At 38.6% G+C, this 20,394-nt stretch overlaps 1 protein-coding gene across 1 annotated transcript in view; it reads left to right on the forward strand.

Annotated features, from left to right (window-relative positions):
• Positions 1-532: 532 nt before the first annotated feature.
• MCOLN2 (mucolipin TRP cation channel 2) overlaps positions 533-20,394 on the forward strand; it is a 76,877-nt gene continuing 57,015 nt past the window's right edge. The window contains exons 1-2 of the mRNA XM_074266357.1: positions 533-829; positions 16,416-16,578. Of these exons, the coding sequence (XP_074122458.1) occupies positions 732-829; positions 16,416-16,578 (261 nt within the window). The 5' untranslated portion in view covers positions 533-731. The remainder of the gene's footprint in view (positions 830-16,415; positions 16,579-20,394) is intronic.

Raw genomic sequence — 20,394 nt, forward strand, 5'->3', positions numbered from 1 at the left:
TCACTTTACAGAAGATCAAGTGGGCTCAGTGATTTATCACAAACACACAAGTGTTTGAATCTCGATCTTCTCGATCCTCTCGATCTCTTTACCTAGTATTCTTTCCACTCTGACTGCTTGGAAGGAGGAGTAATCGGGGGAGGAACGTGTTGGTCTTTTCTCAGGAAGACATTCTAGTCCCCCTGAGATAAAGGAAATCCCTCCAGTTTGTTCGGATTGGGCCCCTCCAGGGACAAGATCCAGTGATTTGAAACTTCCCCTAACTGAGGGCGACGGCACTCCTAGCTAGGGTGCCGGGGTGAAACCTGGGGCGGGGGCTAGAAATCAGGAGCGTGAACTGCTCATGGACTGGGCGGGCCAGGACTAGCCGTCCTCACCGAGACTGAAGAAAGCCCAGGCACTTTTCCAAAGTCCCAAAGCGCTTTTGCGAAACTTCACTCCCGGAGAAACTTTGGAAAGCTGCTGGCCAGACGTCCCGCCCATCTCTGCCCCTGCTCACCCCTTTCCTCCTTCCCCTCTCCTCCTCCCAGTCGGCCAGTCCTAGGCTAGGTTTCACCCCCCGCAGAGACACGGGGAGCTGCGGGGAGAGCAGGTGAAAGAGGTGCTCGCTCAGGCTTTCCCCTTCGCTGGAGGGGCCTTCACGTGACACCTGCTGGGTTAATAGCCCGCTTAAACCCGGGTGTGCCTTCCCCTTCCTGTAGTCCCTCCTCCTCCTCCTCTACCTTCACCCCATGTCTCAGCGCTGCCGCCCGCTGCCCAGCCGGCCGGACGCGATGGACTTGCCCGTGAGATTCCCCCCTAAAAGTAACTCCTGGAGAGCCAGCAACAGGTCAGTGGCGGCCAGCGGAGCCCCGGGCTTAGGGGCGCGGTGGGGACCGAGGGGAGCGTGGCCCTCCTGCCCAGGACTTCGGACTAAGGGGGAGGCGAGCTCGGAGCACTGGATGAAGAGTTTGAAGGGCTTTCCATCTCCCCCGGACCTCAGACGGAGAGTAAGCCGGTGGCTCTGAACTTCTCGCCTGGTTTCTCCTACTTTCCCCATCTTCTTTCCTACCGCTCCAGTTTCCAAGACTCCCTTAATCCCCTTCTCACTGCCCCCTCGGTCCTTCCCAGCCCTCTCCGGCTTTTCCCATCCACATCTCGGACCCTGGCTAGCCTGCCTCGGGAAGTGGAGAAACTCACGCCCGGCCCGGGTCCTCCCCCTAAGGCTCCCCTCGCCTGCAGCTGCAGCCCGGGGAGTGAGGTGGTAATTTACAGCCGGGGGCGGAAACCGGTATTTAACGCCCTACCGCTGCGGCTCAGGGCACAGAGAAGCCTTTGAGAGAGGGGGCTCAGTAGGGACACTTGGGCCTCCGGGCTCCCAAGCTCTGGGCCGCCCCTCACCCCTCTCCTCAGCTTTTAGATGGCTTCCCTCCAAGGGGTCAGCCCCGGGGCCGCGGGGAAAATGTGAGCCCAGAAGGATGGGGAAGCTCCCTCCCTCCTGGGTGTTTGACCTTTTGGGAGCTTTCCAGTAAATCACATGTCTGTGTGTGCGTCCGTCAGTGTGTCGGTTCGTGTGTCCGTCCATCCCAATTAGCCCTCTTTTCTGAATGAGGGAGCCTTGGAAAATTTTGAAAGCCGAAGGGAGCCTTATCTTCTCGTTCAGACTAGGGACACAGATCAGGTTTTTCCCGGCTGGCCATCGGATGAGCCTCCTTTCCTGGGCTCCTCTGGCAGGCCTATGCTGGTTTTATTTATTATTTTTTTCCAAAGTTGCTCCTCTATCCTTCTGAAGGCTCCGCTATATATATCCCACTCGATCAGACAACCAAATCCTCACTTTCTCCATTGGAACAAACTGCTCTTTCACTTAGCTTAGTGGATTTTAATTTGGTTAACCCCAATTCCCTCTCTGGGCCACCAGGCTGGCTCTGCCCAAGCCGCCCCCTTCCTCCTGTCCTTTATGAGAGTGCGTCGTTCAGGCCTATAAAAGAGCTCTATTAGCTGACAGAAGGTAGTGTATGTAAACATGCATACGTTCTCTCTCCTTCCTCCAAAGCAAATACAGTGCTCAGTTGTTAGACTTACTTTAAATAATATTTGGAGACTTTCCTGTTTCCCTCCAGAACAGAGTCGCAGTATTACAGATGTTTAACGTCCACCAGCTAGGAAAGAAGTACCAGGGAGGGAGAAATAAACATTTCATATTCCCTAAAAAGTAGTGCCCTCCTTCTGTTGCTCTTTACAAAGTTGTTTGCTTGCGGCTATTGGACTGCAAGGTAATTGATAGTGGCCCTTTTGGCCTTTCTTTGTATGGCATTGAGCCTGGCACTAGTACCCTTAAATGATTATTGACTCTACAGGAAAGACATGGAAAAAGCTCTAAGCCCATTGGTAGAGCTAGGTGCATAATAGTTGCTTTATAAATGCTCGTTTGGGATCCATTTTTTCCTTAGAGCTGTGGGCTCCTTCAGGCAGGGACTGTCCTGGTAGCCTCTGTGATCCAGAATAAGTGCTTCAGACTTGTTGATAGATTGAAATGGCCTGAAAATATCGATGCTTATTTATGATGAAGTTAATTTAATTAAGTCCTAAGAAGGTTAGCTCCATGCATTAGCCTTAAACATCTTTGCCTCAACACAAATAATTATTTAAATACTAGTGATTTTTCTCCTCTATTTTTAAAAAGAAGAAACACAGCAAAGGAATTTAGGTAACCTCTTCCTAAAAAACAAGATGGATTTGAACATAAATGACTTTGGGTAGAAGCCCTCAAATACAAAGTAGTTCCAACTTTGTCTGATCTGGTACGGAGCCAGGATTTGACCTGATGATTTACTTCTGCAGCTCTCTGGCCACCATGAGAATTTTCTTACCAGATGGCTGAAATTCTGGAAAGTCAGGTTTCTTTAAAGGAAGGTCTAATTTTTGCCTTTGTTTGTTTGTTTACCTTGCTCTGAGGAGGGTACCCTACGCTTTGTTAAAACTTAAAAAATGTTCTTTTAACTGACAGACTTAGAGACACAGGACCAGAATTCCAATTCGGCTTCTACTCTTTAGAAGAGTGAGATGCTGCTCTCTTGACCTCAGTCTCCTATTTTGTAAAATAGAGGGAGAGGGGGGTAGATCAGTTAACTTCCATGATCCTTCCCCTTCTGGACCCAGGATAGCTGCCCCCAATCTCAAGAGAATGACCTTATTTGACTCTAGAAACTTGGTGGCAGAGGAAATAGGGCCTTCCTGGGTATGTAATCCTTCTTTAAGATTTGTACAGTAATTTTTAGTTAAAAAGCACAAAAGCATGCAAAACTTATCCCTGACTCAAAAACTTATTATTATGGGGGCTGCTAGGTGGTGCAGTGGATAGAGCACCAGCCTTGAATTCAGAAGGACCAGAGTTCAAATCTGGTCTCAGATACTTAACACTTCCTAGCTGTATGACCCTGGGCAAGTCACTTAACCCCAGCTTCAGGGAAAAAGAAAAAAAACAAACAAAAACTTATTATAATGAACCTGCAAAAGCCACACCCTTTGCTTTTGATATAAACCAGGTCATTCAAGTGGAACTCCTTCCAAAATTGACTTCTTTTCCCAGACTCTCCAGACTTTCACCCCGGATAGCCAATGACCTAGGTATGGATTTTTCTTCCTGTTCACTATCTGAAACCAGGCAAGTGTTTCAATCTGCTTTGCCTGGAGTCCTCAGTCTTTCCCTCCCCCAGCTTCCTCCTTCTTGCTTGAGAACCACAGGAAATGTAACAACTTTAAATTATAAAATAAAATTTAACATGTAAACAATGAGAAAAAGATAAAGAAGACCATTTCCTTCCCAAAGAAAAACTCCCCAAATTAGAAAAATAAAAACTACATCTGAACTAATCTCTGGCCAGCAAAAGTTAAACTGAGGATGAAGAAAGAAAGTGGGAGACCTGTTCCTTCTCTTCTGGAAAGAACACTGAAGTAAGAGTAGCTTTCCTTAAATTTAGCCCCATCCCTTACAGAGAGAAGTTTTTTAAGCCCCAGTTTCAGCATCATCTGCGTCAGAGGTTCTCAAACTTTTGTTCTCAGTCTATTAGAACTTATCAAGACTCTGACAAAGAGTTTTTGTTTATGTGGGCTATATTAATAGATATCTACCATGTTAGAAATAAAAGCTAATTTTGAATTTATTAGACCTGAAAAAATTTCAGAGACCCCCTTCCCACCCCCCAGAATTCTCTGGACCATACCTTGAGAATCACTGGGTGGAGCCCAATATACTTGTTATTACAAATAAGGAAAACTGAGACCAATGGAGGTTAAGTGGCTTGCAGTAGGTCACTTGGGCAGTAATTATCAGAACACCAGTCCTGCATTTTCCCACTGTACTTTCAGGCAATCAAGAGATATTTCAGCACCTCTTACCTGTTAGGTACTCTTAGGGGAAAAAAAAAAAAAAAAAAAAAACTAGGAATGCTAAGAAAGAGAAACTCCTGCAGCTTATAATTTAATGGGTAGATAACAAATCAACCATTAAATATAAACAAATTAGGTACAGAATAAGTTGAATATAATCAACCTGAGAAAAAGGAAAATTAGCTGTGTGACCCTGGAAAAGTCCCTTGACCCTGTCTAATTTCCTCCTGTCAAATAAGCTGGAGGAGGAAATGATAAATGCGCCAGTATTTCTGCCAAGAAAAGTTGGACGTGGCTGAAACAACTAAACAAATCTAAGGAAGGAATTAGAATTAAGAAGGGAAAGGCTTCCAGTAAAGATGGTTTTTTTGTTTTTGTTTTTGGGTTTTTTTGGTGGGACTTGAGACAAGTACCACTATCCCTCTCTCATTTTTCTCATTCTTCTCTAGGTTAATTTGTTCTTTTCTGTCCTGCTGCTGCCTTCTCCTACCCCTTCCTGCTCTGATCTAATCTGGGGAGATTTTTTTTTTTTTTTAATCCATATGTTCTGACTCCTTCATAGTTCTGATTTGTGGTCCTATAAGAGGATGTGTCTGCTGTTTTGCAAAAAACAAACAAACAAACAAACAAAAACAAAAAAGCCCAAATGGAGTCACAAAGAATAGAGCATGAGTGGGGAGGGAAGACTGAACATGTATGCACAAAATGTATACAAGAAAAATAACTCGATCCTGTTTAATTATGATCTCTCTCATGTTTTCAGCTTCTTAAGTAGGCTTTCATAAAAATGGAAAGCCTCTTGAAGCCTAGATAAAACCTGGGAGGCTATTCCTGGAGGATCATTTTGAAATAATGCTGAGTACTTCCCATAAGGGGTTAATTATAATTCTTCATTCCTTCTTGGGGCTTTCAGGGGTATAGTATAGCTATTTTTTTTCCCCATTAAGGATTTCTGTAGAGAATCACTGAAAACGTTTCTGGGTAATTGTTAAAATTAACTTTCAGGGCTGTCATTCCTGGGCAGAGGTGGGGAGACTAGGTCCACAGAAGTATTTTAGAGGTCCTTGGTTAACAGAGAGGGGCTTATTCTGAAAGAAGGGGGAGGGATTGCATTTCCAGAAATTATTGTGAAGTCAAAACAAAATATATCAAAAGAAATTTTTAAATAAGTTTAGGGGAGGAGAAAAATCCCAGCTAGCAAGTCAGCTGATTAATGTCAAGATTTACTCCATCCAGTATTGCTTGAGAATGGAGTTTCCTTTGCTGAATTAATCCACCCTTTTCCCTATTAGTTGGATATTTCGGTTAGGAGGATGCTCTTTTTTGTGACGTAACCTTTATTACCCCATAACTGGAGTTCTGCTTTCTGGACAATGGGTGGTCAGAGAGCTTAACAAGAATTCTTTTAGGGAAATTCCTATTCTTTTAGTCTTTTTTTTTTTTTTTTCAATACTACTTGGAAAGGAGGAAAGGACTAAGCTTTTATAGAGAGCCAAAGATTACTTCATTGCATCCTCACAAAACTTTTCTGGATGGGTACTGTTGTTATCCCCATTTTATAGTTGAGGCAAACTGAGATTAAATGATTTGCCTTGAGTAAGAAGTGTCCCTAGATAAGATTTGACCTCTGACCTTCCTGTCTCCAGACCTGCACTCTCCCATCCACCACCTAGCTGTTACTCAAAGTGAGGTTGAGTAAGAAAACCTTTTCCTTGAGATTAGCTCCCATTTACATTGTTTTCTGTATGACAAGGTAGGTATATTGTGCTTTCTCGCCTGTTAGAATTGTGCTCTTTGAGGTCAAGGACCATATTTTTGATTTATTATCTCCAGCACTTAAAAAAAATATTTGTTGACCCACAAACTAATTGTAATGACAATCAAGTAAACATGTATGGTCATGTACTAATGTATTCAAAAGGGGCTACGGGCTTAATCAGTTTTAGAAATTTGATCTTCAGAATTTTTTAATCATAATTGAAAAACAAGTTTTTTGGGAAGGAGATAACCCTTAAATAAGGGATAATATGATATAGTGGAGGGAAAACTAGCAAAACTTGGTCAGATGTCACTTCCAGAACATGCTGGCTATCACTAAACCCTTCAATTCTCCAGAAAATCCCTGTAAGAACCAACCTTCAATTGTAGAGAGAGGATTTCCTCATTTTGACATCAAGGTCTAGCTTGGGGAGAAAAAAGGCCTTTCAAACTAGAAAATGCCAAATAACCCCCACAACCTAATGAAATGCACAGCCAGTATTCCCTGAGCATCTTGGGATGTCCTACAACACTTAGGGTCAAGGAGAAGAACAGATCTCCTGTAACTTGGAGAAGGGAGATCCCTGAGATCCTATGATCATGCAGAAGAATAGATTTCCTTTAGACTGGAGAAGAGATCCCTGGGACAGCCAAGATAGCTAGCTGTCTTTGGGGATTTGGAAACTCAGAAATGTGGAAATGGGATGGGAATAGCAAAGAAGCAAACTCATGCTTGATTTCATGAAACTTCCTTAAGGAGGGCTACCCTAAAGGAAGGACCGAATTCTCCCTCGCTAAGAGTTCTTCCAGCCAAGGCCATTTGGGGATGGTTCAGAGGAGCTACTTATATGCTATGGTCTGCAGAAGATGATCTCTGGGCTTCAGTGTTCTGCTCTTTGGGCTTGGAGTTTCCCAGGTCACCTGTGTGGTTCCTTCAAATTTGCTATTAATCAGGAGAAAGCTTACCTGTCTAGGTTGATATCTAAGGCCATTTCTGTGTAGAAATCTAATTCCAAGATCTCACTTATATGTATTAGATTATGTCCTTGAGGTGAAGGCTTTAATTCATCCACAAAACAAAAATTACAATCAGAAAAGGAAGGAAGGAGGAACGATCTTTATAAATTCTTCCTTTTTTTTTTTTTTTTTTTTTTTTTTTGGGAAAATGCTTAGCCTTTGCTATTAAGAATGAAATTATAATAGGTCGTGGTTTTCTACATTTAATGAAAAGGCAAAATATTGGTTGAGTTGAGCTATCACATTTGAAACTTTGTTAAAACTGCGTTAGTGAAATCTGTGAAGGCATCCGATTGGGTGCTTCCTACGGAGATAGGAATTGCAACCCTTGCACATCCTGTGGTGTTTGCCTAAATTTCTTTAAATCTTCCAAATAACAACAGATAGAGGTGAGTTGACTTGCTGAGGGTTATACATAGAGTATGAGTGTAGTAATGAGTTCATATTTGAATCTGAGTCTTCTTGATTAGCTATAGCACTCTACCCCCTGAAGCACTAGAGCCCTTGCCTCTATTTCTTTCTTTCTTTTTTTTTTTTTTAAACATTTCATGGAAAGTTAATCCATTATTTAAGTTTATTAAATCTGTTGAAAATCACATATCCAGTGAGTTGCTAAAACTTATTGTTTTAGGTCTTTAATTATTCTTCTCTCAGGAGAGTTGGATATTTGACTGGCAATCATCCCCATTTGCCTGGACTATTTAGAATAGCCTTCTAATTGTTTTCCCTGGCTCAAGTCCCTTTCCTCTCCATTCCATCCTTCACATAACCACCATCCGATCAGACTACGTTGTTCCATTACTTAATGAACTCCAGTGATTCCTGATTACTTCCAAGATCAAATACAGATTTCTCTGTTTGGCATTTAAAGCCCTTAGAGGGCTTTCCAGCCTTATTTGTGGCTTCCCTGTATTTACCCAGAGAACCATCATATCAGCCTTCTTGCTATTCTTCATATACAGACTTCCATTTCCCACATCTGTACCTTTGCCCTAGCTATTCCTCAGAAATTCACTTTTTCCTCACCTTCTGCCATTCTAAATTCCTAGTTTTCTTTCAGGCTCATCTCAACTGCTTCCTTCTCCATGAGATTTTCTCTTAATCCCATCAGCTGCTCATGCCATCTTTTCCCAGCCAACTTGTATTTTTTTGGGTATTTTTTTATGTTTATACTTATATATGTCTGTGTTGTCTCACTCACGATAATTTTAAACTTCCTGAGAACAAAGACTTTTCACTTCTGTTGTACCCTCAGCTCATCCAGTCCTTGGCACCGAGGGGGACATTAAATGTTTGATCAATGAATATGGCATGTGAAGAAGATATCTAGCACAGTTCAGGAATACTTCATTCCCAAAGGGAAACAGTGTAAACAAAGATAGACAAACAAGGACAGGGCAAAAGTGGGTGTTGGTGACTACTTCAGTTTGGCCTATTTTAGGGAGAGTGAATGGAAGAATTAGCAAATGATATATTAAAGACCCCATATGGGATTGCATAACTGAGTTGGGGAATTGTCATGAAAAATTTGGCCAGAGTAAAAGGTATCAAATTTTCCGCCAAGATTTAATTATTTATTCATATGTTTAGTATGCAAACTTGCCTTCATCTTTATTAAATGATAATATTATATGTATACCAAGAAATTATTTTAAAATAAATTTCTTTATGATTTATTATCAGGAAGTGTTTGATTTGTACGCTATTTTACATGCCCAGGGGTTGCAAGTGGAAAATATTTAAGAAAACTTGCTCTAGAGATAACATATAATAAAGTTGACAGAATTTGCCAATCCAATAATCTGATCCAAAAATACTTATTAAGCGACCTGGGATATATAAGAGACAAAAGACAGTTTCTGTCCTTAAGAAGCTTACAGACTTTATCATAAAGAATCTTGTAACTCTGACTCAGACACAGTATCATAGTGAGGCTACAAGCTATCCATTCTCTCCACCTATGATTATCTAGGAATATTCATCAAATAGAGAATCTAATTAAAAAGACTTTTTTTTTTAACTCTTTGACTTTTAAATCAAAATTAAAACTAGTTGTCCTAATGTTTTCCTTCTTCCTAAAGATACCATTCTTAGCTTTGCTTTTTCATACAATAAAGTTCAAACTTGGGAGGAAATGTGCATTAATCTCATTGGAGTCTCTGTAAAAAGGACCAAAAGAGATGCCCCAATTAACTAATGGAAACGTGATTCAAAGTGCAAAAAAATCATATTGTTCATATTTCTTTTCAGAAAATTTTCTCATGTTCTTAAAAACTTCTAGTAGGGAAAATTAAAGAATTTGAATTGAATTTCAGAAATTCACCTCATCTTTAAATAGGAATTCTTCTTTTGACTTTCTTGTCTCATGTTTATAGCAATTGGCTTGAAGCCTTTCAGTGATAGGGAGCCTATTGCCTCTCAAGGCAGTCCATTCTCCCTTTAGACAGCTGTGGTTATGAAGAATTAGATCCTTCCAATCAAGCCTGTATCTACCTCTACAGCATGGAAACCATTACTTCTTTTTTCTGCCTTCTGAGAGCAAGTGAAAAAGTCTAATTTCTCTTCAGGATGTGATAGTTGAATTGGAGTGCATAAACTAAGGAGGCTTCCTATCTACTGAAAGCTTATCACAGACAGTCTGATCCTTACAGTTTGCTGCTGCCATCCTTGGAACACGAAGAAAATTAACTTTGGCCCAAGGGGAGGATCCCATTTGGACCTTTGGCTTCCTCTTTCCTCAGTGACTGGCCGGGGTCTATTATCTGTTTATTGATTGAGGGGAGTTTTGGTAGTAAGATTCCATAGAAAAATATGATCTATGTCAGCAAATGGGTAAAACTTTAAAGTAGAAAATATCAAATGTATAACTGGTCCCTGAACCAGATTAAAATATAATTGGGAAATATTTAGAAAAATAAATAAAAATACAACCAACTATAGATAGTATCACATTTTAAAACTAAGTTAGTATATAAACCATAGGGATGTTTTTGTACGGATCTGTGGCCTTATTGCAATTTGAGTGTTTTTAAATATCAATTGGATATTGCCCAGGTTTCCAGAAAGACTATGAGAACTTCTTTCCACAGCAGCCCAAAGTGTGCACTGGCCTGCAAGCTGCCTGGCTTCTAGGCCTGATCATTAACTATGCCTCTACAAAGAGGGAAACAGCTATGCCAGAAGCTCAGTTAGAAGGCTGAGAAACCATTATGCAGGACATGAAAGTAGCTATCTTGTATTGCTGAATAGTATCCATCCTTTCTCTGAGAGGCGATAGATTTCCAGTATTGAGGTATTTGTGCCTTTTCTTTTAATGTATCTCCTCAGTTCATTAACCCAGTGATAGACTACTAAGGACTGGAGTGAGGAAGACCTGAATTCAAATCTAGATTCAAATACTTATCAGCTGTGTGATCCTGGGCAAGTCACTTCACCCTGACTGCCTCAGTTTCCCCATCTGTAAAAAAAGCATGTTGGGGAAGGAAATGGCCAACCAACCACTTGAGTATCTTTGCTGAGAAAATTCCAAATGGAGACATGAAGAGTCAGACACAACTGAAAAATTACTAAACAACAAAACAAAAAGATGTGCTTGTATTTGTCTACCTTCAAATGTTCAGAAGTGAACTCAGTATCTTTAAGTCTAAACCAAGAAGTAATTGATTTGCTAAGATTAGAAGATTTCAATTAGCTAAGTTAGTTTTGCATTAACTACCATAAGGCAACTACCATGTTGGATTTGTTTGTATTTCTTCCTCTCTCCCTCCCTTCCTTCCCTCCTTCCTTTCTTCCTTCCCTCCTTTCCTTCTTTCCTTCCTCCCTCCCTCCCTCCCTTCTTTTCTTCTTTCATTCTCCCTTCCCTCCCTCCTTTCCTCCATCCCTAACTCTCTCCCTAACTCCTTCTCTCTCTCCTTTTCCTTTTTCCTCCCTGTCTCCCTAACTCCCTCCTTCTTTTCCTCCTTTTCTTCCTTTCCTTCTTTCCTCCCTTTCTTTTTTCCTTTTTATCTCTTTACCTCCCTCCTTCCCTCCCTCTCTCCCTCCCTCCCTTTCTCTCTCTCTTTCTCTCTCTCTCTCTGTCTCTTTCTTTCTCTCTCTCTCTTTCTCTCTCTTTCTCTCTCTGTCTCTCTCTCTGTCTCTCTCTCTCTTTCTCGCTCTCTTTCTCTCTCTCTCTGTCTCTCTTTCTCTCTCTCTCTTTCTCTCTCTCTCTCTCTGTTTCTCTCTCTCTCTCTATCTCTCTTTCTCTCTCTCTTTCTCTCTTTCCTTCTTTCTCTCTCTTTCGCTCTTTCTTTCTCTCACTTATTCTCTTTCTCCTCTCTCTCTTCCTGCCTTCCTTTAAAAAAATAAAAACAAAACTGATTTCAGAGTCACTGTTGAGTTGCTTCTTCTACTCCCACCACTTCTAACCTCAGGGTTTTTGTTTTATGGCCCTTTCAAAGTCAGCCTTCCTTCGTCTCTAAGTCAACTGTGTGGGTGGTCAGCCATGACCATGGTAAGCTTTGTTTTAGTGTTTCAAAGTAGATTTTCCTTCTAGCAGCTTGGGATGGATTGAGCTTATAAAGCCCCAAGGTCTTCATTTTTTTCCCCTTCTAGTTTATAAAAAAAAAAAAAAAAGTAAATAATTCATAAGGTGCACAGTTATTTCTGTTCATTTCTGCTGAGTGCATTACAATGAAGAGATGTTAAATGTCATCGGCTTGTTGCTGGGCCTATACTTTTAGATTTTCCTTTCCCCTTATTCCTTCCACCTTGAGGTAGTGACTAGCCCACTGTTCCACCATTTTCTTCTTTCTCATCCTTCTGTGGTTGAAAGATACAGAATGACTTCCATCTGTTTAGTTTCTACTTCTGTATTTCTTTACAGATCTGTGGGTATGCTTCTTATTCTGAGACAACTAATTTTTAGTTTTCTAAGGTATTTTTTCTTTCTAGGGTATGTTAAAGTTGATTAAGTGGTATAATAATTTTCATTTTAAAGGTAATTCTGGATTTGGATTTAAGACCTCTGTGGGTATGTATAGCTGGATCTCTATTTCTATTTATCATTTTCCAGTCACAGTGACTAGTCTTAGTCAAATTTGAATTCAGGTCTTACACCCAAATCCAGCATTACCTACCATGTAACCTCGCTGCTAAACTGAGTCCTCCTGTCCTGGAGTCTGGTGATGTCTTCACTACACTGTGCTCCTTCAGAATGATAAAGTAGAAAAAACTTGGGTTTAACTGGGTTCCAATAGTTCTATTTGTACACTTGGACATGGCACATTGAAAAGTATGCTGGATTTGGAGTCAGACAAGTACTGAGTACTGACCCTGAACAAGTGATTTAACCCCTTTTGTTTCTTCTGTTTAAAAATGATAGAATTGGACAAAGTGATTTTCAAGGACACTTTCAACTTTAAATCTATAATCTTTGATCCTGAAACATTCAATTTGTGAATTCCCGCTTCCCCATCTACAAAGTGGAGATAACAATGCTAGTACTACCACGCTCACATGATAATTATGAGGAAGTTTTTAAAACTGAGAAACATAATGTAACTGTAAATTAATTATATCTTCTCTTCCTTCCCAATTCTTTTTTAACAGTAGAGATGGAGGGCTAATCACTTAGTGATTATTAGGAAGCTAGAACAGACAGAAGAATTTGTAATAGGTACCTATTTGTAATAGGTAATCAGTATTTTGGAACACATGTGTTTCCCATTTTCCCCCCTTTACTTTAAATGACTAATAATTGATGTGAGCCCTTTAAAGAACCTAAAGTTGCAACACACAGTGATATATCTTGCAAAGATGAGCCTAATCAATGAAAAAGGTGGACAGTCAACAAAAGAAAGACATTTGAAATATTCCTAGAATAAAAACAGACATGCGAAGAACTGACATGTCCACCTCTGGAGCAGTTTTTTGCCTCAGTAATATTAAGGTCATGTTACTGTTAATTATTTTTAGCCAATATTGTCTACTTTAATGAGTTTAGAAGAAACAAAAAGAATTGTTGTTCTGCTGCATCCAATTATTCATGATCTCATTTAAGATTTTCTTGATAAAGATTCTGGAGTTTTTTGCCATTTTCTTCATCAACTCATTTTATAGATGGGGAAACTGAGTCAAACAGGCCTGTGGAAGGTCACACAGCTAGTAAGTGCCTGAGGCCAGAATTGAACTGAGGATTGTGATTCTTCCTGACTCCTGAATCCAGTGCATCTCTTCTGTATGTGTGTGTATGTATGTCTATGGGTGTGTATAGCTGTATCTCTATTTCTATTTATCATTTACCCATCTGTTTTAATGTGGAGTTTTGTCCTTGGCTTTTTTCAGAATTTAACTCAAGTTCCATCTTCTATAGAATGCTTCATCTTTACACAATGCTTTCTCTTGCAAGAGTTGCTTTCCATGTCTTTTGAAAGTACCTTTGATGTATATGCTGTATCCCTCATTAGAATATGTTTCTGTATAACACGGAGCATTTTTTTGCTTTTTCTTTCTATCACCAGTACTTATAATGTACTTATCACATTTTTGTTGAGTCAATTCAGTTATATCCAATTCTTGATGCCATTTGATTTTTCTTTTTTTGTAAAGATATTGGAGTGGTTTACCATTTATTACTCTAGTTCATTTTAAAGATGAAGAAACTGAAACTAATAGAATTAAGTGATTTGTTTGGAGTCACACAGCTAATAACTATTTGAGGCTAGATTTGAATTTAGGTCTTCTTGTCTCCAGACCTGGCACTTTATCGATTTTGCTACCTAGCTGCTCACCTGTCATATAATAAGTACTTAATTCTTTGTTCACACATACACTCACATATATACATATACATATACACACATATATCCTTTGCAACATAATGGATAGTATTAATAAAATGAAATTGTTCAGGGACTAAAAACTGGCTTCAGATAATCAGCAAGTGGATTATTATTATGTACATTGAAGGTCTAAAGAGATAACTAATTTGTTGAGAGGAAACATTTCTTAAGTGCCTTGACTAACATAATAAAATCAATTTAGAAAATTAATTTAGAAAATTAATTGAACAACTTCATGAAATAAAAAATTTCTATGAGCCTTAAGGTAGCATTTATTTTTTTTTGTTTCTTCTAAACTCATTAAAGTAGACAATATAGGCTAAAAAATAATTAACAATAACATATGAACTTAATATTTCTGGGGGAAGAAACAACTTCAGAGGTGGGCATGTTATTTCTTCTCATATCTATTTTTATTCCAGGAATATTTCAAATATTGACTTTCTTTGGTTGTCTATCCATCTTTTTTCCTTGATTAGACTTAGGTTTGCAGGATATATCATTGCAACTTAAGATCCTTTATTTTACTTTTCCAACTATTTGCTTCTATCTCCTTCTATAGTTCTAGTGGTTATGTAATAACTTTATATTCAAATTTTCGTTATTTTTCTAGATCTTTTTCTGAGCACTTGAAAAATTTGTTGTTTGTCATTGGAATTGTTAAATTTAAACACTAGGTATTCTAGTCTTTCATGCATTTTTGTTGTTGTTGTTCTTGTGTTGTTGTTTTTGTTCTGGAGAGAATCTATGAGTTCTTTTGATTTCTCCCCTTTCCCCCATATTTAAAAATTCTGGGCAATATTTTTGTGTTGCTCTGCATTATTGTTTTCAAGTACTTTTGTTTGTCACGTTCTGGAAGATCTATGATTGTTAAATTGGTTTCAAAGTCAACGGCTTTGATCTATACAGAAAGCAGATGTGTTTATTGTTGTTGTTTAAAAACAAAACAAAATTATTTTTTCCTTTTGTCTCTCTTCTGTCAGATTTTTCTCCACTTTAAAATTTTTTTTATTCTGGATCTATTAATGTCTTTTGATCTTTGGGGAAATTCTACACTGTGGATTCCATTTTTTTTTTTTCTTGTCTGCTAACTGAGTTTTTTATTATTGCCTTGAGCACTAGACCTTCTGACATTTTCCTGCCTGTGTTTTTCCCCCCCACTCTTGATTTCATTTTTCTTTTGGGTCATTCTGAAAGTTCTAAGTTGAGGATTCCACAAGATTATTTAGTCCACCATCTTGCTGGTCATATGACATAGAAATCAGATATAAGGATTCGGTTTTTGGAGGTTTTTTGGTCTGGACCTATTATTCCATTGGGAGAGCAACTCCCAAGTTATAAAACTCCCTTCATCATTGCAGATTAACACCATTCTGCAGTCTGGGAGATATGTTACAGGGGGTACTAAAATTTTAAGTGACTTGTTCAAGGTCACATAGCCAGAATGTATCAGAATTTGTATTTAAACCCAGTTCTTTCTGATTTGGAGGCAGGTCTATCCATTATATCACGATGCTTGGATCAACTGTAAATGAGTTATTTCAAAATTCTAAAAACTTTTAAAACCTGAATAACTAGTTTGGAATTAATTCTAATTTTTGAATTTGTAAGTCCTATTAAATTTACTTATAGAAAGTTAATACAATTTTCCAGTTCCTTATAAGTAATAGGAAGCAAAACTTTCCTTTTTTATTTGGTGCAACATTTTTGACTCAAAATTGCCTCCTTTTATTTTCTTTACAATTATGCCTCTAATTTTTATCAGTTGATATTTTAATTAGGAGAAATCTAGATAAAAGTAATAATAATAGTGGGGGTTCATTTCAGCCAAATGATTTCTTGATTAAGACATAGTGAAGTCACAAAGGCTAACTTAATGTACCTAAAACTAAATTTATATTTCCCTAGGAATCCATTTTCTTTTTTAAGTTCTCTTAGTAGTTAATTTAACTCAGCAAACATTTATTAAGCACCTACTGTATATAAGGCACCGTTTTACCATTCTATTTTTGTTAATAACAATACAATTTATTCCCTTCATCCAGATTCAAAATCTCAATTATCTTTCAATTCCTCTTACCTTCCCCCTCAAAAATCCAATTGATCAGTTTTACCTCAGTACTATTTGCAGTGTTCTTTGCATTGTTTTTTCTTTTCTCAATTCTACAGACATCATTGTAGTTTAGGCTTCTGTGACTTTATATGGAGCTTTTGTCAGAAAAAAATTGCAAATAAAAACCTAAGTTTAACGTTTTTTCTTTAGGAGTTACAATTTTTTTTTAATATTAGTGTTTTGTGAAGTGGCTATTTTGAGATATAGTGGATGCATGCATTCAAATCAACAAATATTTTTATTATGTTCCAACTGCATGCAGAATAAGGAGAGCATATACCAAAGTGGATAGAGATCAGATTTTTTGAAAGGGCTTTAATGAATCCTTTTCTTGTCAGTACCATGATGGCGGCCCATCCAGAATCTGATCTGATGGAGGAGTGCCTGAAAGAAGACTTGAGGTTTTACTTCATGAATCCATGTGAAAAGTATCGAGCCAGACACCAGATTCCATGGAAATTGGGATTGCAGATTTTGAAGATTGTAATGGTGACAACACAGGTAATTTCTAATATATTAATATTTTTGTGTCTATCATGAACACCTTTATATAGTTACTATCAGAAAAATGGTTTGCTTTCCGTTTTGTTTTTAAAAAGACTCTGAATTCTTACTGATATTTGTTGGGCTTTTCATTAGAAGGATGCTGTATTTACATTCCCAGGTTCTTTAGGATTCATGGATTTGTCTGTGTATAAGCACTCCTATTCAATTAATCAATCAGCATTTATTGTCTGTTGTCAGCCTTGTCCTGTGCTACCAAGGCAAATTGCTGCAACTTAATTGATGGTTTTCACAATTGATGAAACCAAAAAAGGTAAATTAGTCTCTGGACCACCTGGTGATTAACTTCTCCATTCCTTAAATGACAATCAATCAATCAACCACCATTTATTAATGCCTACTATGTGCTATCAGTATTCTAAGCACTGGAATATTGACATAAGTAATCAACTAATCAGCATGGTTCAATGGATTTGTCCATCATTACCTGGTTAACTGAAGATGTGAGGAGATATTTAACTTTTGCTTCTTTATTCTATGAGGTAACTAGTGGACAGAATGCTGAGTCTGGAGTCAGAAACACCTGAGTTTAAATCCAATCTCAGACACTTTGTAATTGTGTGACCCTAAGCAGACACTAAACCTATTTACCTTAGTCTCTTAATCTGTAAAATGATCTGGGGAAGGAAATGGCCAACCATTCCAGTTTTGTTGCCAACAAAACTCCAAAAGGAGTCACGAAAAGTCAGACTAAAATGACTGAACAACTCTTGATTCTACTCCCCAGTCCTCCCTTAGATCCTTTTGAAAGCATAAGCAATTATCTTTAAGGTTGGGGAATATACACAGCAGAACTATAGATGTCAAAGTAGTATCTGAATAATATTCAGGCCTTCAATAGTCCCAGTTCAGTGTCATTAGAAATAAGCTTGTATGTGCCCATGGTTTCAGAAATCTGGATGTCAAAGCCTCTGGAAGTCATAACAGCCTTCTCCTTTCCTGTGAATGATTTATTGACTTGAAAATCTTTTTGTGTTCCACTATGCCAAATAAAAATTCAGGGATTCATCACTAAGGGCACTGAATTTGGGTGCAGTGGACCTTGCTTTAGTTCCCATATTCACATATATAATATGCATAAATATTATGTATATTATATATGTGTCTAAGTAAGATGTGCATATATATGTACACACATATATGCACATATATACATATACATTTATATATCAACTTACACATGTTTGTATATATAAGTATATACCCTATATGTGTGTATAAAAATACACACATATACATGGGCAGGTGGATGGCACAGGAGGCAGAGTGCCAGGCTTAGAACTGAATTCAAATCTAATCTCAGATACTTCCTTGCTATGTGATTATGGGAAAATTGCATAATCCCTTTTGTATCCTCACTTGGAAAATAAATGTAAAAAAAGAAAATGGCAAATCACTTCAGTATTCTCTTTGCCAAGAAAATCCCAGCTGAGATTAGACATGATAGACAGGAATAACAACATAAACACATACATTAGGGGCACTGAGGGGGCAAAGTGGATGAAGTACCAGGCCTGAAGTCAGAACAGCTCATTGGGGTTCAAATCTGATTTTCCTAGCTGTGTGACTTTGGGCAAGTCACTTAACCTATTTGCCTCAGTTCCCTTGTCTTTAAAATGAACTGGAGAAGGAAGAGGCAAATTACTACAATATTTTTGCTAAGGAAACTCCCAATGAGGTCACAAAGAATTGGACACAACTGAACAACATCACATACACATCAATATATACTCACGTGATACCTACTTGATAGGTAGAAAGTAGCAGCAGCTGGAGGGAGGGGGGAAGGAGAACTGAATTCAATTCTTAACCTTTGCCATTTTAAAAGTGGATTTTTATTTATTTCTTTTTTACATTGTCTTTCCTTCCTTTCACCTGGAGAATTTTTCCTAATAACAAAAGAAAGAAAAATAGGAAGAAGAAGGGAAAAAAAAATGAGCAAAGTCAATCAAAACTTCACAACAATGTGACTTGATAAGCAGTGTCTCCAGTTATGGTCCCTCCCCCTAGGTCGTAGAACATTGAGTAACTTTGTCCTTTAAAAGTTCAGGATGAGTCAGGTATCTGAAAAAGTCCTGGGGATGAGGCTCTGGTCTAAGGAATTCTGTTTTAAAAGAAAAAAAAAAAAAGAGGAAATAAAGATCTAACATGTTAGCAGAGTCACGCTACATCAGATCACAGCAATCACACTTCCTTTTCTAGATGGTCACTAAGCATTCAGTTGGTATTGTTTTCTAGAAATCAACCAATAAAGGTCAAATTCATAGATTTGTCAGTCTTGTCAGTCTTGCTTCCTTATTTTTGGTGGTGGGAGGATAGTGGGGAAGTGGTGGAGAGTCATGGAACTGGGACATTCTCAAAGACTTTGTCCCTCTAAAATCTTTCATAAGTTTCTGATCTTGGGTCAGTTGTGATATCCATCAATTTTTTCAGAAACTGGGAATGCAGTAGATTTAAGGTTGCTCATTTTGCATTGCTTTAGGGTAGCTATGTTCTCTTTAATTCTTATTTATCTTGGATCCCTAAGTATTTTTCTTTTGCCCTTTTCAGCCCTCAAAAGACTTTCTTCATTTTTCCTTCAAAATACAGTCTTTTCTTGCTATTCACTAGCACCCCCCCAAGCCAGGATCTTAACACTTTCTACTTAACCCTGAGGGGAAGCATTTATGTATCACCTACTACATGCCAGGCACTTTAGTAAACTCTTTACACATCTCTCATTTGAGAGATAAGGTGATTTATTTGTCCAGTAGAAGACAGCATCAGCGTCAAGTTCAGCCAGATCTCCAAAGCTTTGATTTCTCTGGACCTTGATGCCTTGTGTTGGTGCCAGTAGATGCTCCTGAACTAGTCTAATCACTGGAGCATGTATGAAAGCTGCCACATTGATAGAAGGGCTACCATCATCAGAAGCTAGGTGAGATATTCCTAATATCTAGGATTGGGAATACAAAGTAGGAGTCTAATAGTGTGTCAAAACTAAGCAAAGGGTCAGGCACCCATGAAATCCTGGATTAAAGATTTGTAGCACCCACAGCAAGAAATATCCCGGTATCACCTCAAATGGGGTACTGAAAGAACTTGGTAATGGCAAAAGTCTTATGTTTTCTCTAGCTTGTGAGATTTTATACACTTCCTGTTAGGGCAGAAACTCGTGACATAGTGTGGCTTGGAGATAGCTACCATGTAAATGTCTAGAGTGCCAGGACAAAACTGCCCAGGCTTGAGATAAAGGGCTTCTTTTAAGTGGCTGCCTGCCTGCCAGGGATTCGATAGGAAGGGCTTCCTGTTCAAGTTCAGGTTGGACAAGATAAAATCTTTTGTCAGAATTAATAGGTTTAGAGCCAGAAGGTCATGTCCAGGCCATCTTCAACTTTTTCCACTCTCAACCCCTTTTTTGCTGGTAAAATTTTTACGTGACCCCAGACATGTAGGTATATAAAATAGTTATATACAACAAATATTTAGTATAATAAATCATACTTTCACAACTTTCCTACATTTTTACATGACCCCATATGGGGTGTAAGAAGCTTTGGTCCTAGACCAATATTCTCATTTTGAAGGTGAGAAATTTGGGACTAAAGAGTTTAAGTGACATGGTTAAAGTCACTGAGTTAGGAAGAGGAAGATCTGAGAATGCAACCCATGGCCACTGATTCCCAAATCCCGTACTTTTTCTATTAGACCATGATGGGAGTGATTGGGAAAGGGGGCTCTCCCAGCTACAAAAATGCTGTCTTTTCTCTTCTT

The sequence above is a fragment of the Sminthopsis crassicaudata genome, chromosome 4, assembly GCF_048593235.1.
Source record: "Sminthopsis crassicaudata isolate SCR6 chromosome 4, ASM4859323v1, whole genome shotgun sequence".
Lineage (NCBI taxonomy): Eukaryota > Metazoa > Chordata > Mammalia > Dasyuromorphia > Dasyuridae > Sminthopsis > Sminthopsis crassicaudata.